The sequence below is a fragment of the Oncorhynchus keta genome, chromosome 15 (assembly GCF_023373465.1).
Source record: "Oncorhynchus keta strain PuntledgeMale-10-30-2019 chromosome 15, Oket_V2, whole genome shotgun sequence".
NCBI lineage: Eukaryota > Metazoa > Chordata > Actinopteri > Salmoniformes > Salmonidae > Oncorhynchus > Oncorhynchus keta.
Window position 1 is genome coordinate 44,654,162 of NC_068435.1, and position 24,169 is coordinate 44,678,330.

The 24,169-nt window shown below is 44.4% G+C and overlaps 1 protein-coding gene across 3 annotated transcripts in view; it reads left to right on the top strand.

Annotated features, from left to right (window-relative positions):
• LOC118395072 (CUGBP Elav-like family member 5) overlaps window positions 1-23,289 on the top strand; it is a 50,895-nt gene extending 27,606 nt beyond the window's left edge. Inside the window, exons 4-12 of one of the 3 annotated variants that reach the window (XM_052464241.1) lie at window positions 3,571-3,699; window positions 14,504-14,583; window positions 14,739-14,888; window positions 15,023-15,173; window positions 17,288-17,494; window positions 17,708-17,797; window positions 17,985-18,128; window positions 18,227-18,369; window positions 18,552-23,289. In XM_052464241.1, coding sequence (XP_052320201.1) covers window positions 3,571-3,699; window positions 14,504-14,583; window positions 14,739-14,888; window positions 15,023-15,173; window positions 17,288-17,494; window positions 17,708-17,797; window positions 17,985-18,128; window positions 18,227-18,354 — 1,079 coding nt within the window. In that variant the 3' untranslated portion in view covers window positions 18,355-18,369; window positions 18,552-23,289. The remainder of the gene's footprint in view (window positions 1-3,570; window positions 3,700-14,503; window positions 14,584-14,738; window positions 14,889-15,022; window positions 15,174-17,287; window positions 17,495-17,707; window positions 17,798-17,984; window positions 18,129-18,226; window positions 18,370-18,551) is intronic. The other 2 variants (XM_052464240.1, XM_052464242.1) reach the window with 2 other exon arrangements.
• The last annotated feature ends 880 nt before the right edge of the window (window positions 23,290-24,169 follow it).

Genomic DNA, 24,169 nt, shown 5'->3' on the forward strand with positions numbered 1-24,169 from the left:
TTATCACAGCAAAGGCACCTGTTTTGCATGTACAACCTGTCCCCCGCCAACACAAAGTCACTTTTAACCTGTCTCATAGCTTTCTAACTTATTTTACCCCAAGAAGTTCAAATGTTATGATAATACCCGAAGGCAGCAGACACTGTTGTTGCTCCACACCGTCAGAGAGATGGAGGGCAAGGTGTTTACTGCTACACCACCGTCCTTAGATACCAACCAGCCTAAGGCCACAACACACATACTCACACACACATATGCATGTACGTGCACAGTAACACACATACACAAACATGCGTGCGTGCACGTACGCATACACACATACGCATACACACACACACAAACACACACAGACACAGCATCCCCATCTCCCTTTGATGTCTTCCCCACACCCCATACACACTTCAAACACCAAACCACCTTTGAACCTAGGATAAATTTATGGAAATGGTCAGTAATGGCATTTGGAGTGGGAGGGAAGTGTGTTGCTTTTAAGACATCTAAGCAAGCACTGTCTGCAACTCAAAGTGCTGATGTTTTTCCGTTACTTTTCAGATGTTTTGCTTGATTTTGTTTGGCAGAGAATTTGACGCATAGCTTCTGATTTAGCACAAGCCAGTCCTTAATTATTCAGTACATGAGTATCCATGTCCATCATGACAGCACCTAACTGCCTTGCCCGCCTGTACTGCACGCATGCATTAGTCCGCTGAGCAGAAGCCTAGGCGTTTGCTCTGGGAGCTAACATAGACAGATCTCAGCCAAAGGGGAGAATCTCAACTGCATTTCCTTGTTCCTCTCCTGATTCCGATTAGACGAAAAGGTCAGAGGGGAGGGACCTTTTGACCTTATCATCCAATGGATTTTGAGAAGGAGGTGAGGATAGAGGACGGAAAGGAATCAAGGAAATGCAGTTGAGATTCTCCCAAGCTTACTCATCACACTAGTTTGGCTAATAGTTACACTTAATACCAGACCCAGATATTGTAGGAGAGATGAGAGAGATGAGAGATTCGTGGTGGTTAGGCCTTTGGAAGCTCCTCTACTCCTCTCTTCTGCTCCGCTTACGTTCCCTCTCTGCTCCATCGCTATCAGTTTCTCCCAGGCCTTTGGAACAGGGACTCATCTCCCTGGCCTCTGCACTGATACCAGATGGCCCTAAGCCCTGTGTGGAGATGAAAGCACACATGCATGCACACACACACACACACACGCACAGACACACACACACACACACACACACACACACACACACACACACACACACACACACACACACACACACACACACACACACACACACACACACACACACACACACACACACACACACACACACACACACACACACACACACACACATACACAAACATACACAGTCACACGCTGAGACCGAATGTGCCAACACTAAATGAGATGCTAGAGTCTGAGATGGGAGATTGGAGTTAGCTAAGTGTGCACTGCTACTGCGGGGGTGGGGGAGGATAAAAAGAGGTTGGGGGAGAGAGAGCGGTGTGTGTGTGGGAAGGGGGAGGCTTTGTAAGGAAAAGGAAGAGGGGTGATGTGAATATGAGCGAGACTGGAAAATGGAAGATCTCACTCGAATTGTGCTTTTGGGGTCAGTGGTGGGTGTGTGTGTTTGTGTGTGTGTGTGTGTGTGTGTGTGTGTGTGTGTGTGTGTGTGTGTGTGTGTGTGTGTGTGTGTTTGGATAGGGGAGGGGTGAGTGGATGATCTGACTTGAATTGTGCGTATGAATCTTTAATCCTGTTCTCTACACTCGTCTGATGCTCTCTGATGCGCTCTGAGCTCTGGTGGGGGAGAGGAGCATTTCACAGTCTGTTTTTAGTTTCTAGGACAGAGCAGGCGAGAACACAGACACACTTGCCTACACACACACACACACCCACACACACACACACACACACACACACACACACACACACACACACACACACACACACACACACACACACACACACACACACACACACACACACACACACACACACACACACACACACACACACACACACACACACACACACACACACACACACACACACACACACACACACACACACACACACACACACACACACACACACACACACACACGCGCGGCCCTGAGCCCCTAGGGCCTGGATTTACTAGTAAAGCGTTTAATGAATGAATTGATGAGAAGCAGCTAATGATTGCAGTGGAGTGTTGAGGGGCATTATCCTATCTACCGCATATGTTTATGATAGAGAGAGAGAAAGGGATGCAGGGAAATAGAGAAAGTCAGGGACAGAGGAAGAGAGAGAGAGAGAAAGAGAGAGAGAGAGAGAGAGAGAGAGAGAGTGAGTATGCGATAAATAGAAGAGTGATATAGAGAAAGGAGTGACCAATACAGATAGATATTACCACAAAAAGAGAGAGAGAGAGAGAGAGAGAGAGAGAGAGAGAGAGAGAAAGTGGAAGAGAGAGAAACTAATTCTCCTGAAGAGTTGGTAATAACGCTGTAGAAGAGTCTAGGCTCCAATAGCTCTCTACTCTCATCTAATCACTCTTGCCCCCATAGACCCTCCGTGTGATTTACTTTACTGATGCAACGCCTTGCACTGGGTGTATTTGTGTGTTCCACACTCCTGATGCAACACTTGCCACAACCAGCGTATGTGTGTGTCAATTTCTCTCTCTATCTTCGGTTTGTGAATAGTCTGATTTATGTGTTCAGTGAAGTCAGCAGGCGTGCTGATAGCAGCAGTGGAGTGAGGGGGCGGATGATGTCACACTATTGTGTGTGTGTGTGTGTGTGTGTGTGTGTGTGTGTGTGTGTGTGTGTGTGTGTGTGTGTGTGTGTGTGTGTGTGTGTGTGTGTGTGTGTGTGTGTGTGTGTGTGTGTGTGTGTGTGTGTGTGTGTGTGTGTGTGTGTGTGTGTGTGTGAGCTTGTTCGCGCTTCAAACTTTAATGTGCCAGCCCATCACTTTCTGTTGGTCTGATAACACGGATCCCTGAAGTCATCAAAAAAACACAAAGCACAGCAGGCCTCCGCTTTCATGTCACCTTATTCAAAACCCTACCACACACACATACACCAACTCCCACCGCCCCCCTTTTACCACACACAAATAACCCCCTCCCTCACCCCTTCCGACCCCCAAAACACATGCACACACACATGTCTGCCACCCCCGCACATGACAAAGGCTCTAGGCCTAATGTTGGGTTTATCCACTGATTAAATATGAAAGTAAATTCATGTATGTGTGCCTAGTCCTCTGCATTGTGTGTTTGCATATGTGGGGTTAGTATGTGTGTATCAAAGCAGGCTATGGTACAGCCCTCTTGCCTATACCCCAGTTACGGTGTGAATCTTTACAGAGAGCTGTCATGGCAGAGACAACTCTGGGTGCTGCTGGGATAGAGCAAACAAACACTCCTTCTCCTTCACTCTGGTAGTTTCCTCTCTTTCCTTCTCCTAGGCTCATTTCCTTCTCTCTCTTAATTTCTCATCCCCTTGTTGACAGTACAGACTACAGTATTTTTGGGCTGTGCCTCTGACCATACGGCTCTTCCTCTTGTCCCTCCAGAGGACAGGAAGCTGTTTGTGGGGATGCTGAACAAGCAGCAGACAGAGGAGGATGTGTACCGCCTATTTGAGCCCTATGGCGCCATCGATGAGTGTACCGTACTAAGAGGTCCTGACGGAAACAGCAAAGGTATATGAAGCTTTCTTTCTTATACTCTATTACTTTATCGCTTTCAAACACACTTGTAGGGGATACTCTAGTAGATTCCATGGCATTAGCTAGGGTTGTTGGGTCGAAGATGCAAAAAAGGACTAACTACTTTCTCTTCATCCATCATTCTAGCAACATCTTGTAGTCAGTCTAACACCAAACTTATTGATAGACTAGGATGATCTGCCGATGTATTCCAGGACAGAAACGTTTGACATATTCAATTTACTGCCTGTCTCATACCTGTCTCTCATGTCACAATGATGTTGTTCTGCCTGTATACACACACACACACACACACACACACACACACACACACACACACACACACACACACACACACACACACACACACACACACACACACACACACACACACACACACACACACACACACACACACACACACACACACACACACACACACACACACACACATTCTCCCGATGTGTCATACCTGCATCTCCCAGGTCAGAGTGATGTTCCGTCTGCGTGACAGCTGACACAATGGCTTGACTCTGCAGTGACAGAAGTCATTTCACACACCACACTGAGATATATACCTGACAGGCATCGCATGAGAGCATACGTACACACACACACACACACACACTGGTCACATACCACAGCAATATTCTAGTCAGGAAAACTGTGTGAGGAAAAGAAAAGAGTGTGAATACACTACAGACTCTCTCAACTTCAAAGAAGCAAAACATGGGAAACATATTGCCACTGTGAGGAAAACCCCTCTGTCTTTCTCTCTCCCTCCCACTAACCCCTCTGTCTCTCTGTCTCTCTGTCTCCTCTCTCTCTCTCTGTGAATAAATCAAATATTTATATACAGACTCTCTGCTGTACAGAAACCCAGCCTAAAACCCCAAACAGCAAAATGGCATGGTGGCAAAAAACCTAGGAAGAAACCTAGGAAGAAACCTAGAGAGGAACCAGGCTATGTGGGGTGGCCAGTCCTCTTCTGACTGTGCCGGGTGGAGATTATAACAGAACATGGCCAAGATGTTCAAATGTTCATAAATGACCAGCATGGTCGAATAATAGTAAGGCAGAACAGAAACTGGAGCAGCAGCATGGCCAGGTGGACTGGCGACAGCAAGGAGTCATCATGTCAGGTAGTCCTGGGGCATGGTCCTAGGGCTCAGGTCAGTTGAAACTGGAGCAGCAGCATGGCCAGGTGGACTGGGGACAGCAAGGAGTCATCATGTCAGGTAGTCCTGGGGCATGGTCCTAGGGCTCAGGTCCTCCGAGAGAGAGAAATAAAGAAGGAGAGAATTAGAGAGAGCATACTTAGATTCACACAGGACACCGAATAGGACAGGAGAAGTACTCCAGATATAACAAACTGACCCTAGCCCCCCGACACAAACTACTGCAGCATAAATACTGGAGGCTGAGACAGGAGGGGACAGGAGACACTGTCGCCCCATCCGAGGATGGGACCCCTCTGTCTTTCTCTGTCTCTCTCTCTCTCTCTCCCTCCCACTAACCCCTCTGTCTTTCTCTGTCTCTCTCTCTCTTTCTCTCTCTTCTCTCTGTCTCTCTCTCTCTCCTCCCACTCCGTCCCCTCTGTCTTTCTCTGTCTCTCTCTCTCTCTCCCTCCCACTAACCCTCTGTCTTTCTCTGTCTTTCTCTGTCTCTCTCTCTCTCTCTCTCTTCTCTCTCTCTCTCTCTCCTCTCTCTCTCTCTCTCTCTCACTCACTAATCCCTCTGCCTTTCTCTCTCTCTCTCGTTCCCTCCCACTAACCCCTCTGCCTTTCTCTGTCTCTCTCTGTCTCTCTCTCTCTCTCTCTGTCTCTCCGTCTCTCTCCCTCCCACTAACCCCTCTGTCTTTCTCTCTTTCTCTCTCTCTCACTCTCTCTCTCTTGCTCTGTCTCTTTCTTTCTTTCTCTCTCTCGCTCTCTCGTTCTCTCGCTCTCTCGTTCTCTCGCTCTCTCGTTCTCTCGCTCTCTCTTTCTCTCTCAATTTCTTGGCATTGGAAACATATGTTTACATTGACAAAGCAAGTTAAATGTAAAATAAACCAAAGTGAAATGAACAATAAAAATAGAACATTATTACACTCACAAAGTTACAAAGGAATAGAGATATTTCAAATGTCGTATTATGGCTATATACTGTACAGTGTTATAATGGTCATAAATCTAGCTGCTGTTGATGACACTGTGGTATTTCACTCAATAGATATGGGAGTTAAACAAAATTGGATTTGTTTTAGAATTCTTTGTGGGTCTGTGTAATCTGAGGGAAATGTGTCTCCAATATGGTCATACAGTGCCTGGCAAAAGTATTCACCCTCCTTGGCCTTTTCCTATTTTGTTGCGTCCTTTAAATAGATTTTTATTTGGATGTCATGTATTGGACATACACAAAATAGTCCAAATTGGTGAAGTGAAATTTAAAAAATGACTTGTTTAAAAAAAGAAAAGAAAAGAAAAGTGGTGCGTGTGTAATGTGTCTCGTCAGAATGAGGATCGGACCAAAGCGCAGCGTGGTAAGTGTTCATGATAATTTATTACTCAAAACACTCAAACGAAATAACAAAGAGAAAAACGAACAGTTCTGTAAGGCAAATCAACTATACAAAAAACAACTACCCACAAAACACAGGTGGGAAAAAGGCTGCCTAAGGATGATTCCCAATCAGAGACAACGATCTGATTGGGAATCATACTTAGGCAGCCTTTTTCCCACATGTGTTTTGTGGGTAGTTATTTTCTGTTTAGTGTCTGCACCAGACAGAACTGTTTCGTTTTTTTCACTTTGTTATGTTGTTCTTTGTTGTTTGTGTTTTTGAGTAATAAATGATCATGAACACTTACCACGCTGCGTTTTGGTCTATGCCTTCTGTGAGAGATGTTACAGAGTGCATATGTATTCACCCCCTTTGCTATGAAGCCCCTAAATAAGATCTGGTGAAAGCAATTACTTTCAGAAGTCACATAATTAGATAAATAAAGTCCACCTGTGTGCAATCTAAGTGTCACATGATCTGTCACATGATCTCAGTATATATACACCTGTTTTGAAAGACCCAGAGTCTGAAACACCGCTAAGCAAGCGGCCTATGAAGACCAAGGAGCTCTCCAAACAGGTCAGAGAAAAAGTTGTGGAGAAGTACAGATCAGGGTTTGAACATCCCACGGAGCAACATTAAATCCATTATTTAAAAAATTAAAGAATATGGCACCACGTTAAACCTGTCAAGAGAGGGCCGCCCAACAAAACTGACTGACCAGGCAAGGAGGCAACAAAAAGACCAAAGATAACCCTGAAGGAGCTGCAAAGCTCCACAGATGAGATTTTAGTATCTGTCCATAGGACCACTGTAAGCTATAAACTTCACAGAGCTGGGCTTTACGGAAGAGTGGCCAGAAAAAAAGCCTTTGCTTAAAGAAAAAAAGAAGCAAACATGTTTGGTGTTCACCAACATGCATGTGGGGGACTCCCCAAACATATGGAAGAAGGTACTCTGGTCATATGAGACTAAAATGTAGCTTTTTGGCCATCAAGGAAAACACTATGTCTGGCGCAAACCCAACACCTCTCATCACCCCGAAAACAACATCCCTGCATCATGCTGTGGGGATGTTTTTCATTGGCAGGAACTGGGGAACTGGTCAGAATTGAAGGAATCATGGATTGTGCTAAATACAGGGACATTTTTGAGGGAAACCTGTTTCAGTGTTCCAGATATTTGAGACTGGGACGGAGGTTCACCTTCCAGCAGGACAATGACCCTAAGCATACTGCTAAAGCAACACTTGAGTGGTTTCAGGGGAAACATTTAAATGTCTTGGAATGGCCTAGTCATAGCCCAGACCTCAATCCAATTGAGAATCTGTGGTATGACTTAAAGATTGCTGTACACCAGCGGAACCCATCCAACTTGAGGGAGCTGGGGCAGTTTTGCCTTGAAGAATGGGCAAAAATCCCAGTGGCTAGATGTGCCAAGCTTATAGAGACATACCCCAAGAGACTTACAGCTGTAATTGCTATAAAAGTGGCTCTACAAAGTATTGACTTTGGGGGAATGAATAGTTATGCATGCAAGTATTCTGTTTTTTTTGTCTTATTTCTTGTTTGTTTCACAATAAAAATATTTTGCATCTTCAAAGTGGTAGGTAATTTTAATTTGAGGGTTTAAGGTGACAAATTAGGAAAAATGTGAAGGGGGGTGAATACTTTCACAACCCACTGTATATTTGTCAGGAGGTTAGGAAGTGCAGGCTTAGATTCCACCTCATTTTCTGGGCGGTGTGCACATAACCTGTCTTCTCTTGAGAGCCAGGTCTGTCTACGGTGGCCTCTCTCAATAGCAAGGCTATGCTCACTGAGTCTGTACATAGTCAAATGGTTTCCTTAATTTTTTTTCAGTCACAGTGGTCAGGTTTTCTGCCACTGTGTACTCTCTGTTCAGTGACAAATAGCATTTTAGTTTGCTCTGATTTTTGTTAATACTTTCCAATGTGTCAAATAATTATATTTTAGTTTTCTCATGATTTGGTTGGGTCTAATTATGTTGCTGTCCTGGGGTTCTGTTTGTGTTTGTGAACAGAGCCCCAGGACCAGCTTGCTTAGGGGACTCTTGTCCAGGTTCATCTCTTTGTAGGTGATGGCTTTGCTATGGAAGGTTTGGGAATCACTTCCTTTTAGGTGGTTGTAGAATTTATTGGCTCTTTTGTGGATTTTGATAATTAGCAAGTATCGGCCTAATTTTGCTCTGTATGCATTATTTGGTGTTTTACATTGTACACAGATTATATTTTTTTGCAGAATTCTGCATTGCAGTCTCAATTTGGTGTTTGTCCCATTTTGTTAATTCTTGGTTGGTAAGCAGACCCCAGAAAAACCATAAAGGGCAATACGTTCTATAACTGATTTAATAATTTTTGCCAGATCCTAATTGGTATGTCAAATTTGATGTTCCTTTTGATGGCATAGAAGGCCCTTCTTGCCTTGTATCTCAGATCGTTCACAGCTTTGTGGAAGTTACCTGTGGCCTTGACGTTTAAGCCGAGGTATGTATAGTTTTTTGTGTGCTCCAGGGCAACAGCGTCTAGATGGAATTTGTATTTGCCATCCTGGCAGCTGGACCTTTTTTGGAAAACAATTATTTTGTCTTACTGAGATTTACTGTCAGGGCCCAGGTCTGACAGACTTTGTGCAGAAGATCTAGGTGCTGCTGTAGGCTGTACTTGGTTGGGGACAGAAGCACCAGATCATCAGAAAACAGTAGACATTTGACTTCAGATTCTAGTAGGATGAGGCCGGGTGCTACAGACTGTTCTAGTGTCCTGCCAATTCGTTGATATACATGTTGAAGAGGGTGGGGCTCAAGCTGCATCCCTGTCTCTCCCCACGGCCCTGTGGAAAGAAATGTGTGTGTTTTTTTTGCCAATTTTAACTGCAAACTGTTTGGACATATGTTTTTGCCCCAACACCGCTTTCCATCAATTTGTATAGCAGAGTCTCATGCCAAATTGAGTCAAAAGCTTTTTTGAAATTTACAAAGCATGAGAAGACTTTGCCTTTGTTTTATTTTCTTTGTTTGTCAATTAGGGAGTGCAGGGTGAATACGAGGTCTGTCATATGGCCATTTGGTAAAAAGCCAATTTGACATTTGCTCAGTACATTGTTGTCACTGAGGAAATGTACGAGTCTGCTGTTAATGATAATGCAGAGGATTTTCCCACGGTTGCTGTTGACGCGTATCCCACGGTAGTTATTTGGGTCAAATTTGTCTCCACTTTTATGGATTGGGGTGATCACTCCTTAGTTCCGGAGTTCTAAATTGAGCACCTGCTGAAAAATTAGCTCCTGTATATATTGAGATTTAAATGTTTTTTTAGAGTGAAGTACATCGAAAAAAATCAAGAGAAAACTGCAAGACTCAATAGAAGACAAAACAAGGAACAAACCAAAAAAGACAGGCTTTTGAAAAAGTAACTATTTTTCATAAAATTGTACAGTTATCTTAGCTAGCTGAATTGCTAGCAGAATTGTTTACTTGTTGCTAAGCAGTTGCTAGGGACTCTCCTGGAAGAAGCTAGCTAGCTTACAAAGAATAACAACAAAAAATATCTAGTTAACAGAAGAAAGGAAGACAAAATAAGGACAAAAGAAGGACAGAAGAAAAAGGAAAAGAAAGAGGACAACAAAGTGAAACAGTCAGCACTTCTATTGCAACTTCGTATTTCGTCGTCCTAACGTCGTCTACACTGCTATCTGCCCAGCAGCTAGCCAGCTAGCAAACGTCCACCGTCTACCGAATAGCAGCACTGTAGAAACTATTACACTCAACTGAACGACTTGATTAGTTTAGTGTTAGCTAGCTACATAGTTGTCTTTGCTGTCTTCGTATCCAAGATAATTGTGTAGTTTAGAGCGTGTAGTCTTAGAGTGATTATCTTAATTTACCGAGGTTAGCTAGCCAGCTATTTGTCGTCCTTAACGTAGGAGACACTGCTAGCTAGCCAACAGCTAGCCAACGTCTACTGAATAGAACTTCCGCACTCAACAACCCGGTCGCATTCCGCTTCGCTCCACAGGTAGTATCACATTTTCATTTCATTTCATTACAGCACAACGGTTTGATTTGTTTGATCGTAGCTAGCTACATAGCTAGCTACATAGCCGTCTGTGTATCAAAGATAATTGTGTAGTCTAGAGCGATTTTCTAGGTTAGCTAGCCAGCTATTGTCGTTCTTTTAACGCAACGTAACGTAATCAACACTGCTAGCTAGCCAGCTAGCCCCCGAATAGCAGCACTGTAGAAACTATTACACTCAACGGAACGACTTGATTAGTGTAGTGTCAACAACGCAGCCACTGCCAGCTAGCCTACAAAGTCAACAACGCAGCCACTGCCAGCTAGCCTACTTCAGCAGTACTGTATCATTTTAATCATTTTAACTTTCTGAACATTCGAGACGTGTAGTCCACTTGTCATTCCAATCTCCTTGCATTAGCGTAGCCTCTTCTGTAGCCTGTCAACTATGTGTCTGTCTATCCCTGTTCTCTCCTCTCTGCACAGACCATACAAACGCTCCACACCGCGTGGCCGCGGCCACCCTAATCTGGTGGTCCCAGCGCGCACGACCCACGTGGAGTTCCAGGTCTCCGGTAGCCTCTGGAACTGCCGATCTGCGGCCAACAAGGCAGAGTTCATCTCAGCCTATGCCTCCCTCCAGTCCCTCGACTTCTTGGCACTGACGGAAACATGGATCACCACAGATAACACTGCTACTCCTACTGCTCTCTCTTCGCCCGCCCACGTGTTCTCGCACACCCCGAGAGCTTCTGGTCAGCGGAGTGGTGGCACCGGGATCCTCATCTCTCCCAAGTGGTCATTCTCTCTTTCTCCCCTTACCCATCTGTCTATCGCCTCCTTTGAATTTCATGCTGTCACAGTTACCAGCCCTTTCAAGCTTAACATCCTTATCATTTATCGCCCTCCAGGTCCCCTCTGAGAGTTCATCAATGAGCTTGATGCCTTGATAAGCTCCTTTCCTGAGGACGGCTCACCTCTCACAGTTCTGGGCGACTTTAACCTCCCCACGTCTACCTTTGACTCATTCCTCTCTGCCTCCTTCTTTCCACTCCTCTCCTCTTTTGACCTCACCCTCTCACCTTCCCCCCCTACTCACAAGGCAGGCAATACGCTCAACCTCATCTTTACTAGATGCTGTTCTTCCACTAACCTCATTGCAACTCCCCTCCAAGTCTCCGACCACTACCTTGTATCCTTTTCCCTCTCGCTCTCATCCAACACTTCCCACACTGCCCCTACTCGGATGGTATCGCGCCGTCCCAACCTTCGCTCTCTCTCCCCCGCTACTCTCTCCTCGTCCATCCTATCATCTCTTCCCTCTGCTCAAACCTTCTCCAACCTATCTCCTGATTCTGCCTCCTCAACCCTCCTCTCCTCCCTTTCTGCATCCTTTGACTCTCTATGTCCCCTATCCTCCAGGCCGGCTCGGTCCTCCCCTCCCGCTCCGTGGCTCGACGACTCATTGCGAGCTCACAGAACAGGGCTCCGGGCAGCCGAGCGGAAATGGAGGAAAACTCGCCTCCCTGCGGACCTGGCATCCTTTCACTCCCTCCTCTCTACATTTTCCTCCTCTGTCCCTGCTGCTAAAGCCACTTTCTACCACTCTAAATTCCAAGCATCTGCCTCTAACCCTAGGAAGCTCTTTGCCACCTTCTCCTCCCTCCTGAATCCTCCCCCCTCCTCCCTCTCTGCAGATGACTTCGTCAACCATTTTGAAAAGAAGGTCGACGACATCCGATCCTCGTTTGCTAAGTCAAACGACAACGCTGGTTCTGCTCACACTGCCCTACCCTGTGCTCTGACCTCTTTCTCCCCTCTCTCCAGATGAAATCTCGCGTCTTGTGACGGCCGGCCGCCCAACAACCTGCCCGCTTGACCCTATCCCCTCCTCTCTTCTCCAGACCATTTCCGGAGACCTTCTCCCTTACCTCACCTCGCTCATCAACTCATCCCTGACCGCTGGCTACGTCCCTTCCGTCTTCAAGAGAGCGAGAGTTGCACCCCTTCTGAAAAAACACTCGATCCCTCCGATGTCAACAACTACAGACCAGTATCCCTTCTTTCTTTTCTCTCCAAAACTCTTGAACGTGCCGTCCTTGGCCAGCTCTCCCGCTATCTCTCTCAGAATGACCTTCTTGATCCAAATCAGTCAGGTTTCAAGACTAGTCATTCAACTGAGACTGCTCTTCTCTGTATCACGGAGGCGCTCCGCACTGCTAAAGCTAACTCTCTCTCCTCTGCTCTCATCCTTCTAGACCTATCGGCTGCCTTCGATACTGTGAACCATCAGATCCTCCTCTCCACCCTCTCCGAGTTGGGCATCTCCGGCGCGGCCCACGCTTGGATTGCGTCCTACCTGACAGGTCGCTCCTACCAGGTGGCGTGGCGAGAATCTGTCTCCTCACCACGCGCTCTCACCACTGGTGTCCCCCAGGGCTCTGTTCTAGGCCCTCTCCTATTCTCGCTATACACCAAGTCACTTGGCTCTGTCATAACCTCACATGGTCTCTCCTATCATTGCTATGCAGACGACACACAATTAATCTTCTCCTTTCCCCCTTCTGATGACCAGGTGGCGAATCGCATCTCTGCATGTCTGGCAGACATATCAGTGTGGATGACGGATCACCACCTCAAGCTGAACCTCGGCAAGACGGAGCTGCTCTTCCTCCCGGGGAAGGACTGCCCGTTCCATGATCTCGCCATCACGGTTGACAACTCCATTGTGTCCTCCTCCCAGAGCGCTAAGAACCTTGGCGTGATCCTGGACAACACCCTGTCATTCTCAACTAACATCAAGGCGGTGGCCCGTTCCTGTAGGTTCATGCTCTACAACATCCGCAGAGTACGACCCTGCCTCACACAGGAAGCGGCGCAGGTCCTAATCCAGGCACTTGTCATCTCCCGTCTGGATTACTGCAACTCGCTGTTGGCTGGGCTCCCTGCCTGTGCCATTAAACCCCTACAACTCATCCAGAACGCCGCAGCCCGTCTGGTGTTCAACCTTCCCAAGTTCTCTCACGTCACCCCGCTCCTCCGCTCTCTCCACTGGCTTCCAGTTGAAGCTCGCATCCGCTACAAGACCATGGTGCTTGCCTACGGAGCTGTGAGGGGAACGGCACCTCAGTACCTCCAGGCTCTGATCAGGCCCTACACCCAAACAAGGGCACTGCGTTCATCCACCTCTGGCCTGCTCGCCTCCCTACCACTGAGGAAGTACAGTTCACGCTCAGCCCAGTCAAAACTGTTCGCTGCTCTGGCCCCCCAATGGTGGAACAAACCCCCCCACGACGCCAGGACAGCGGAGTCAATCACCACCTTCCGGAGACACCTGAAACCCCACCTCTTTAAGGAATACCTAGGATAGGATAAAGTAATCCTTCTCACCCCCCCCCTTAAAAGATTTAGATGCACTATTGTAAAGTGGCTGTTCCACTGGATGTCATCAGGTGAATGCACCAATTTGTAAGTCGCTCTGGATAAGAGCGTCTGCTAAATGACTTAAATGTAAAAATGTAAATGTAGTTCCAAATATTGGGGAAGATGCCAGAGTTGAGGATGAAAAAAGTTTTTAAAAAGTATAGCCAATTGGAATTTGTGGTCTGTATATTTTATCATTTAATTTAGGATACCATCAATACCATCAATACCACACGCCTTTTTGGGTTGGAGGGTTTTTTGTATTTTGTCCTGTAGTTCATTCAATGTAATTGGAGAATCCAGTGAATTGTGGTAGTCTTTAATAGTCGGTTCTAAGATTTGCATTTGATCATGTATATGTTTTTGCTGTTAGTTCTTTGTTCTTTGTTATAGAGCCAAACCGATCAGAGAAGTGACTTATCCATAGATCTCTGTTTTGGATAGATAACTCTTCGTGTTGTTGTTGTTAGTTTAGTGTTTTCCAATTTTCCTAGAAGTGGTTCGATTCTATAGAATCTTCAATTACATTGAGCAGATTTCTGACCTGCTGTTCCTTCTTTTTCCGTAGTGTATTTCTGTATTGTTTTAGTGATTCACCATAATGAAGGCGTAAGGCTCAGGTTTTCTGGGTCTCTATGTTTTTGGTTAGACAGGTTTCTCAATTTCTTTCTTGGGTTTTTGCATTCTTCATCTGTCATCTGTCATTCATCATTCTTCATTTGTCATTGATGTTCATTTTCATAGGTTATCTGCTTGTAATTATTGGATTTATCTTGCTCTCTCTCTCTCTCTCTCTAGGTTGTGCATTTGTGAAGTTCTCTACTCATTCAGAAGCGCAGTCTGCCATCAGTTCCCTTCATGGGAGTCAGACCATGCCGGTAAGTACAATACACGAAAACAGACACACACACACACACACACACACACACACACACACACACACACACACACACACACACACACACACACACACACACACACACACACACACACACACACACACACATCCATGCTGTGTTCCTCTCCTCTCTAGGGAGCGTCGTCCAGCCTCGTCGTGAAGTTTGCAGACACAGATAAGGAGAGGACCATACGGCGCATGCAGCAGATGGCTGGACAGTTTGGCATCTTCAACCCCTCTGTCGCCCTTCCTACGTTCAGCAGCTACAGTAGCTATGCACACGCCGTAAGCACATACACACACACATACACGCAATTTGGTATCTGTCACTCTGACGCCTCACTGACAGCTTGCTCTCATTCCACTTCTCCCTCCCTCTCCCCCCCTTCCTCCCCTGATCCACCTCCTCTCCCTGTCAGTTGATGCAGCAGCAGCAGCAGGCTGCGGTGATGGCCATGTCTCAGGGGGGCTACCTGGCCCCCAGCCTCTCCTTCCCCTCTGCCCAGATCCACCAGGTGGGGGCGCTAGCAATGAACGGTCTGCCGCCCAACCCCCTCAATCTCGTGTCAGGTCAGTCATGTCGGATAAATCAGCAATATTCATGATGAGTAAGGTGGGAGACCTGGAAACTCATGTTAGCTCCCAGAGCTAGTGCTAGGCTGTAGCTCGGTGGGCTAACAGTCTTGAGTTGCTCAGACAACCTGGGTTCAATACCTGGTCAGTTACATATGAGTCTTGGAAATATGTGATATCACATTTCACTGCGCAGTACTGGGATCTATCGCTCTGACTGGGGGTCGTTTTTAGGCTTGGGCGATATACCGTTTGTACAGTATATTTCAAAATATATAATACAAAATTAGGGGTTGGGGGGTGCGTGCTATGCTACTGCTTATAACTATAAGAAATCTAAGATGTATCAAATAACTGATATCCAGCTCAGGGGTCCAGCTATGCATGTGGTTTGCTAACTGGCTAGCTAAGTGGCTCGATGTCAAGATCAAGCTTCTTGGTTACAGCAGAGAAATTCAATCCCCTCCTGAATCAAGCTTCCTGTTGCTTTAAAAAAAAGGCCCCTTTGTGTGCACTTCCAGTAACACCATAAACCCTAGTAAGGCACAGAAACGGTCTAAAAATCTAGATACCATCAAACCCTAGTAGTTTTACAATTCACCATTGATCCCACAGCATCAATACAGTGTAATTCTGCACTGGAGACACATTATAGACAGACTGCTTTTGTATTCCTACTTAGTGTACTGTAGATGTTTGTATCATGGCACAAGGCGAGACCCAGATGCAGATGGTTGGAGTCTTACAATGTTTGTTAATCCAAAAGGGGTAGGAAAGAGAAGGGTCGTGGACAGGTGAAAGGTCAAAACCAGATCAGAGTCCAGGAGGTACAGAGTGGCAGACAAGCTCGTGATCAAGGCAGGCAGAATGGTCAGGCAGGCGAGTACAGAGTCCAGAAACAGGCAAGGGTCAAAACCGGGAGGACTAGAATAAGGAGAATAGAAAAAAAGCAGGAGAATGGGGGGGGGAAAGCTGGTTGACTTGGAACATACAAGACAAACTGGCACAGAAAGACAGGAAACACAGGGATAAATACACTGGGGAAAACAAGTGACATCTGTAGGGGGTGGAGAATAACAATGAGGTGAAACAGACCAGGGTGTGACAGTTTGAGATTTCTCCCTCAAGTCAGTTGTGATCAATGAATTGCTTGAGAGAGTGTTCACACCTGGTTTCTAGGTTTAAATCAGTTTCTGTGTGGTCTATAAACTATGTCGAGGAAAATACCTTTAGTGAAATGTATTCTACTATGGTTGTTACAGCCTACTCTCTCTCTCTCTCTCTCTCTCTCTCTCTCTCTCTCTCTCTCTCTCTCTCTCTCTCTCTCTCTCTCTCTCTCTCTCTCTCTCTCTCTCTCTCTCTCTCTCTCTCTCTAGTCTGGTTTTATAGATCACATGGTTCGAATTACTGTGGGGGAATCTCTGTGGTCCTTGAAAGTGTATCATGTTTTATAGTCCATTAATGAACAGATACTGTATCTCGTTAACGCTTTCTATCATTCTCTCTCTCTCTGTCCCTTCCTCCCTATACTCTACTGTATTGCTTTCACTCTGTCTTTCCCTCTCTCTTACACACACATCGCTAAAGATTATCCTATCACAAATACAGTATTTGGGATGCCTACACAGTACACACAGAATCGTGCAGGCGAAATTATAATGCAAATTGTAGGCCCTTATCTCCCTCCCGAGGCTGTATCAGTTTAGGACAGGCAAACATCCAATCCCCTTCACTGTGGGAGAATGTCTTTATTTGTCCCAGCTGTAGATAAGGCAGTGAGCAGTGAGCACAGTAAAATGGCCCTGCTGCTGCCTTTAGTGAGCAGAGCTGGGTTGCTCTGTCTTACAGCAGCGTGTCATTGTGTTGCTATTCTGACATCGCAGTGATTTTATCATCATGTGAGCTTTGAGATGCCTGCTGTTACACACACACACACACCCGCACGCGTACACGCGCACACACACACACACACACACACACACACGAGAGACACACATGCACACTCTCTTTCTCTCTATTCTGTCTATCCCTCTCTCTCTCTCCCTTCCTCTCTCATAGACATTAAGTCCAATCCCTGTGCGGTGTAGTGAATTTTTATTCCCCCCCTGCAGGTCTGAGCTCTCCTCCAGCCGCCCTGCCCTCCTCCCTGACCAGCCTGGTGGCCCCAATGATGAACGGGTACACCGGCCTCACCCACCAGGCTAACGGGCACCCTCTCGAGACCCTCTACACCAATGGCCTGCCGACCTACTCCACCCAGAGCCCTACTGCTGCGGACACACTGCAACAGGCCTTTACTGGGGTACAGCAATACACAGGTACAGTACACTACGCATCTCTGATCTCTATCCCCTGACCTTGATACCTCCGGGTCTTCACCAGAGTCTGTTGAATGTGACTCATAAAATATCAACTCAATCCCCACTCTCTTTTCTTTTTCACTTCATCCCCCCTTCATGCCTCTCTCTCTCTCTCTCTTCTCTTTTGTCTCTCGCTCTCTCGGTCTCTCTCACACTTTCTCTCCTCTGTAGCCATCTACCCAGCAACTACACTGACCCCTCTAGGTCAGTCACTTTCACAGCACCCTCAGGTCATTGGCCAACAGCAGAGGGAAGGTGAGGGTGAGGAACTATATTTACTAATTCTTTATCATCATGACCATCATTGTCAACAACGTCATGAGTGTCGTCATCATTGTGATTTTGTGTGTATTAAAAATGTACTGCACCATCATGATTCCAGCGTCTGTGCCTCCAACAGTGTGTGTCTGTGTGCCTGTGTGTCTGTCTGTGTGTGTCTGTATTCCAGGACCAGAGGGCTGTAATCTGTTCATCTACCACCTGCCCCAGGAGTTTGGCGATAACGAACTGATGCAGATGTTCCTGCCCTTCGGCAATGTTATCTCCTCCAAGGTATTCATGGACAGAGCGACCAATCAGAGCAAGTGTTTCGGTGAGTGACACTACTTCTAAACAGTCGTAGCAAGCACCTGACTGATTGACACTACCACTGACCATTCAGAGCATCTGTCTGTGTCTGTATGTACGCAGGCTTTGTGAGCTTTGATAACCCGGGTAGTGCCCAGGCTGCCATCCAAGCCATGAATGGTTTCCAGATTGGTATGAAGAGACTCAAGGTGCAACTCAAACGTCCCAAAGACGCCAGCCGCCCCTACTGACACCCCCCAGTACAGGTAAGATACTGTCCACTGTTATACATAATGTAATGAAGTTATTAGTGTTGTTATCGATGCTGTTTCACCGTGATTTTATATTGATCAAAAACTGTATAGCAAAGTTCTACTCCACAGTAAGTCTCTCGAGTCAGATTCAAATGTTTCTACTTCCCTCTGTTCCCTTCCCCTCCCCTTCTCAGTATCTGTATTTCTCTTCCCTCTTCTTTCCACTTTCTCCCTCTTCCTTTCTCTTCCTCCATAGGTTTAATCAGAGGTATGGAGGACGTCTTTGATTGAATAAGGCATTTTGTGTTGAATAAGACATTTTGGGAAAGGAAAAAAGGAAAAAGTTATTCTGTTTTTAAAACAATGGAAAATAGACTTCATATGGGAGTTGGGAAGGGATCTCTTTTTATCTTCAATCATATCTGACTGGCAGAGGGAGGACTCACAGCTCTGCACCAGTGAAGGTTTGGCATCACAGATGAGAGAGCAACGGGATGATGCATAAGGATAGAACAAGACTTTCAAAAACAAACAGAAAACTTTTTTAAAAGATACAAACACACACAAAAAAAACAATTTAGAATCTTTGGAGACTTGAGAGTGAAGAAGAACACCACAGACAGACTGAGAAACAGTGTTTAAAAAATAATATGGATTTATGATGAACTCAGAGGAGTCTAGTGAACAAAAAGAGGCTTCAGGTTTTTCCTACCATGAAATGGACAAATGAGGGTTCAAACTTGATTTGAGGATTCTAAGTATATCTGGGGGGAAAAAAATATTTCTTTCTCTGTGAGTCCTGAACCTGCTCTTTCTCAAGTTTCCATAGCAACCGAACAAACTGCACCCCCTTGGGATCTGAGGACCAAATGTTTTTCTCTTTAACAGTCTTGTACAAAATACTAACAATCATATAATACAATACAGTATAATGTTTAGTCTAGTACTAATTAACAATCATTAAATACTTAAATGCAGTATTCTACCTTTAGTTTAGTACACATAATAGTGACAGAGAAGTACTTCAGGTCGGCATTGGATTTATTCACCATCAGTGTACTGCTGACTACTAAGGAGTATGTCAATGTAAAATGGGATCATGTAGAATTCAGTTGGAGAGGTTAGTGAAGAAGAATGTTGCCCCGAGCTCTTTCTGTGGGATGGAATACATTATGAAGTGTTTGTTTGTTTGTTTGAAAGCCACCTTTTATCATAATTTTACTGATAGGCTACACTTCCTCTTTGGGCACTCAGTTTGACCCTTGAACTTTTAGTTTTGTCTCCCTCTGTGCAGCAACCATTCTGAGCCTCCATTCTATTCAAAGTTGCCCATAGGCACAGATGTAGGATCAGCTCACTTTGCCCAAATACTAACCTTAAGCATTAGGAAGAAAATGCTAAACTGTACTTAGATCAGTCTGAAGGGGCTATGTCTTCCTACTTAATTATATTCTGCCTATAAAGCCAAGGCCATTGGCTCACATTCCGTTTCAGAAGCTTACTACAGTTCTCGGCTCAGGGGTTAAAAGGTCTCGAGTCAGGTGTGCCTAATGTTCGGATGAGATTGTCCATAGAAACTGATCTTAAGTCAGTTTTCTGGTTAAGGTGGTTAATGGTTAAAGTTAGGATTTGGGGAGGGCCAGCTGATCCAAGATCTGTGTGTCCACTTTGATTAGCCAGTAGATTTAGCAGGATGCATTGCTTCGTTCATTGGGTCTGTTCTGTGACAAAGAAAGTATTTGTGTATTTACATTTCAGGGATTATTTTAACGAGGGCCAGGAGATTTTTCTGGTCAGGTCACATGCTCCGGAAAAACTCCTTTACCTTACCATAACACAAAAAACCACTAGTACAGATGTAGGATCTTAATTTGAGCCAGTTTTCTACAGCAGGAAAATAGTCCTGCAGCAACAGGACATTTTAATTATTATGTGGATTATACTGTAATTAATGGACATTTTTGTAGGGGTTGATAACATTTGTAGTAAGAGAAAATCAAGTCTGAAATTTCAAAGTGGAAATGACAAACTTCAGAAGCCTTTTTAAACGTCAAATGTACCGCATTGCAGGAAGGTTCTCCTGCAACAGGGTGATGAAATGAAGATCCTACATCTGTATGGCACAGGTTAGAATTTGTTTATGGCACAAGCTATTTTATCATTGTATAACGTTACTGTGACTTTTTCTTTTCAACATATATAACTGTATGGCTCATATCAATTTGAGTCCGCACTGCAGTACTATTCACACACATTAAAACAGGACTAGCTTTTCTCAAGTAAGTCAGACTCCTCTCACATAGATGCTCATATGCTAGAAAGCCTCCCCTCGCGTAGATGTGTGCCATTTTGATGGAGAAGACTGATTGAATATCAGCCAGTTATCTTGTGAGGGGAGGCGTCATCGTCAGCAGCACAGAGCGGCGCAGCGTTAGAGTCGAAAGACTTCTGATCCATTTGAGTCTGACTCCATTACATTTTAAGGAGGTGCCTGCAGCCCCCTCTCACTTGCATTTGGGTGAATGTTTTATTCAGTATGGAGAGAGGGAGCGGAGACTACTTTACTGGGAGTAGACTTCAAATCTGCTTTTAAAAGAGCTATACAAGGTCAAATCTTGAGCACGAGTCATTCTTTGTGCTGTGCAGGACAGGTTGGGAATGCTGTCACAGTACCTCCCTCAGGGAACACAGGAAACCAATGGAGGAACATCAAAACACACTCTAGAATACATTGGAGGATGATTCCAAGAGACACTCTAGAATGCAGGGATGGAGGGAGGGAAGGAAGGGATGTTTTCTCTCTGTTTCCTTCATTTATTTGGTCATCATCACATATTCAATAGTGAACCATATTTTCACTAACTCCTAGTGAATATTACTGCCTGTTTTACTTACAGACCATTCCTGACCCTCATATAAGTGAATTTGCAAAAGTAATGTTTAATCGTTCTATGAATTCTAATATGTACATTTAATTATCTTGTAACATTCCAGGCCAGTTGGCAGCCGAGCGATAAATATGAAGTTGGCTATTTTAGTTTTATCGACATTAGTTTATTCACTGTGCACAGAATCCTAAACCAACCATGGATATACCAATGCACATTTGTATTTATTTTCATGGATTTTAATCATTGCCTAAATTTAGCCTACTTCTCATTAGCTAACTGCCAGCCTATTCGTTTTTATCTGCATGTTGTTTCCCCTCACACAGATGTATTCAAAGGAAGAAACTGCCATTTTGATTAGAGTCAAGGGTCAACTCCATTTCAATCACTTGTCAGTTGAACTGGACATTATAATTTCTCTATAGGAATGTAGTTAAATTCCTATATTGACTGTAAAGACACCAATGTTGGTTTTGATGATGCCTCTGTGAAATGTTTACTGACCAGCAGCCTCTCACCACTGTCAGCAGCATCGAAATCGAGAGTTTGTCATTTGTCAAATTGCTATGGTCTGACAGGCTTTAACCCTTCTCTGGATGATATTTCTACGGTAAGCAGAGCTTGGCCTGCGACCGATGCAGGAAGACAGTCAGTCTAATGTTTGATCTAGATCCTTAGGTAACAGCAATAGTCCTAGTTGCACTAAGAGACAAGCCGTGCACTACAGTAACCCTGACAAGTCCTTTGACCTTTGCTTGTCCTATAAACATAAAGCAGTAGCCTAAAGGTTCAAACGAATGCTATTATTGCCAAGCAGCTGGTTGGAAATGTACTTGTATATTTCTATGTTCTATTCAGGTTCTGGTGTTATGTGCTTTTTCAGGTGTTGGGGGACATGAAGATAGTTTACTGTGCTTTTTCTATGTACATTTATTAACAACTACCTGAATGAAGCCATGTTACTTTCTATCAAATGACCCCCCACTGGGCAAAAACTGGTTGAATCAACGTTGTTTCCACGTCATTTCACCCCCCCCCCCCAAAAAAAAATCAATGTGATGAGGTTGAAACAACCGGAAAATCTGATTGGATTTGGAAAAAGTCGTCAAAGTAAGGGAATCTTGTCTTTTTTTCATCCAACCTTTATCCTAAATCCAATGACATGGTGACATTTTTTATTGATTTCAGGTTGAATTCATGTTAGTTGACAACTCAACTAAATGTAAATCCAAACTTGACGTTTAACTGATGTCTGTTCTCAGTGGGTACATGTATACTTAACATTCCTACTGCACTACCTCTATAAGGTGGATGTGTATAAATCTTTTTAAGAAAAACAAGACCTCAATTTTCATTTTAAGATGATGGATTTTGATGTGTTTACTGCCAAAATCCACCTACGTCCATTCTTACTGCTCAACTGGAGGCTTGGATGACAGGAGGGAGTAGGGGGTCATGACATTCTTATGAATGACACTGTATGATCATGTACTGTGTTTTGAATGCAGTGGGAAAATACAACATAGCTTGATGTAAATAGGAGATCTGTTTAATTTCATAATCTTGTCAGCACACACATCTTTTCAGGTAATGGGGCGAGGAGTGGAAGAGGGATGGAGAGGGGGTGGGGTGTTTAAGGAGATACTGTCAGTGGGTGGGGTTGACATTTGAAGATGGTGTCTAGCTTCAGTGGTTTCTTAGCACAATATACAAAATGTATAGATGATTGAGAGACAGGGACAAGGACACTTGTGGGTAATGCTGAGGGTAGAAAAGGTGGACATGATGATGTCTGAGAAACCACAGCTCTCTTATCCTGCCCATGTCTCTTCTATACTTGCTGCTTTGACAATTACAATTTTCATATGGTTTAATTTATTTACTTATTTATTAGGTCATATTTAATTAAATGTGTCCTTCTATTTATTATTACCTATCATTATTATGATATTTATTTTTATTTCATGTTTTTTTTCTTCAGATATGAATGATACAGATTGCTTACTGGGACTTTTTTTCTCTTTCTCCTTTTTCAATTTTACAATAAAATATTCTAATAGTACCTTAATATCTCATCTCAAAATCCTTTCTGCGGTGACCATTAACCCCAGCAGTGAATAAATGTGTTTTTGCTGCCCTCTGCTGTTTACTATCTGCTAGTTTACAACGCATTACATTTACAACCGGCCAGTGACACCAATTTCTCAACATAAAATAAAGTATGTTATGGGATTATTATGGCACAGTTATAGCACAACTTGGAAAACATAAGAACATATTTTTTTTACATAACTTGTTTTGCACCACATGCGCAGACTGGATAAGTAGCGTATGGTAATAGCCAACAACCTATTGTATATATGTCATACATGCACCAGTTATTTGATGTAAATGGACTATAGTGCCGCCTAGGGATCTACTACCCACACATCATTAAATTAGAGCCAAGCTATGCCACGCTGCTTTTCATTAGTGTCGTGAATTGATGGTATATATATATAAATATACATTTTTTTGTATTTGCATGTCATGGTTAATGAACAAAAACAAGTATTTGGGAATGATCTGTGGGGGCCTAATGCACACCCACATACTCGCTGACAGACGGAACAAGATACTATTTTCACTCTATTGAAATATGTTTTGTATCAGTGTAGATGTGGGAAGGGTGTTATGCCTAAAAGCCAGGCAACAGAAATACAGTACCATTAATATTTCTGTAAGATTTAGAAGTGATGCCACTTTCATTTTGAGGTTTGCGTTGATCCTGCGCATTGTGTTTCGGGGTGGTTGGGGATTGTAGTTTAAATACGTTTAACTACAAGCTAGTAATGCATTCCAGTGAATGGAACACACGTTCGCCTAAAAACTACTCTTCCCGTTTCAACTATTGCTGAGTTCACGTGTTCGAAATGCCTCATGGG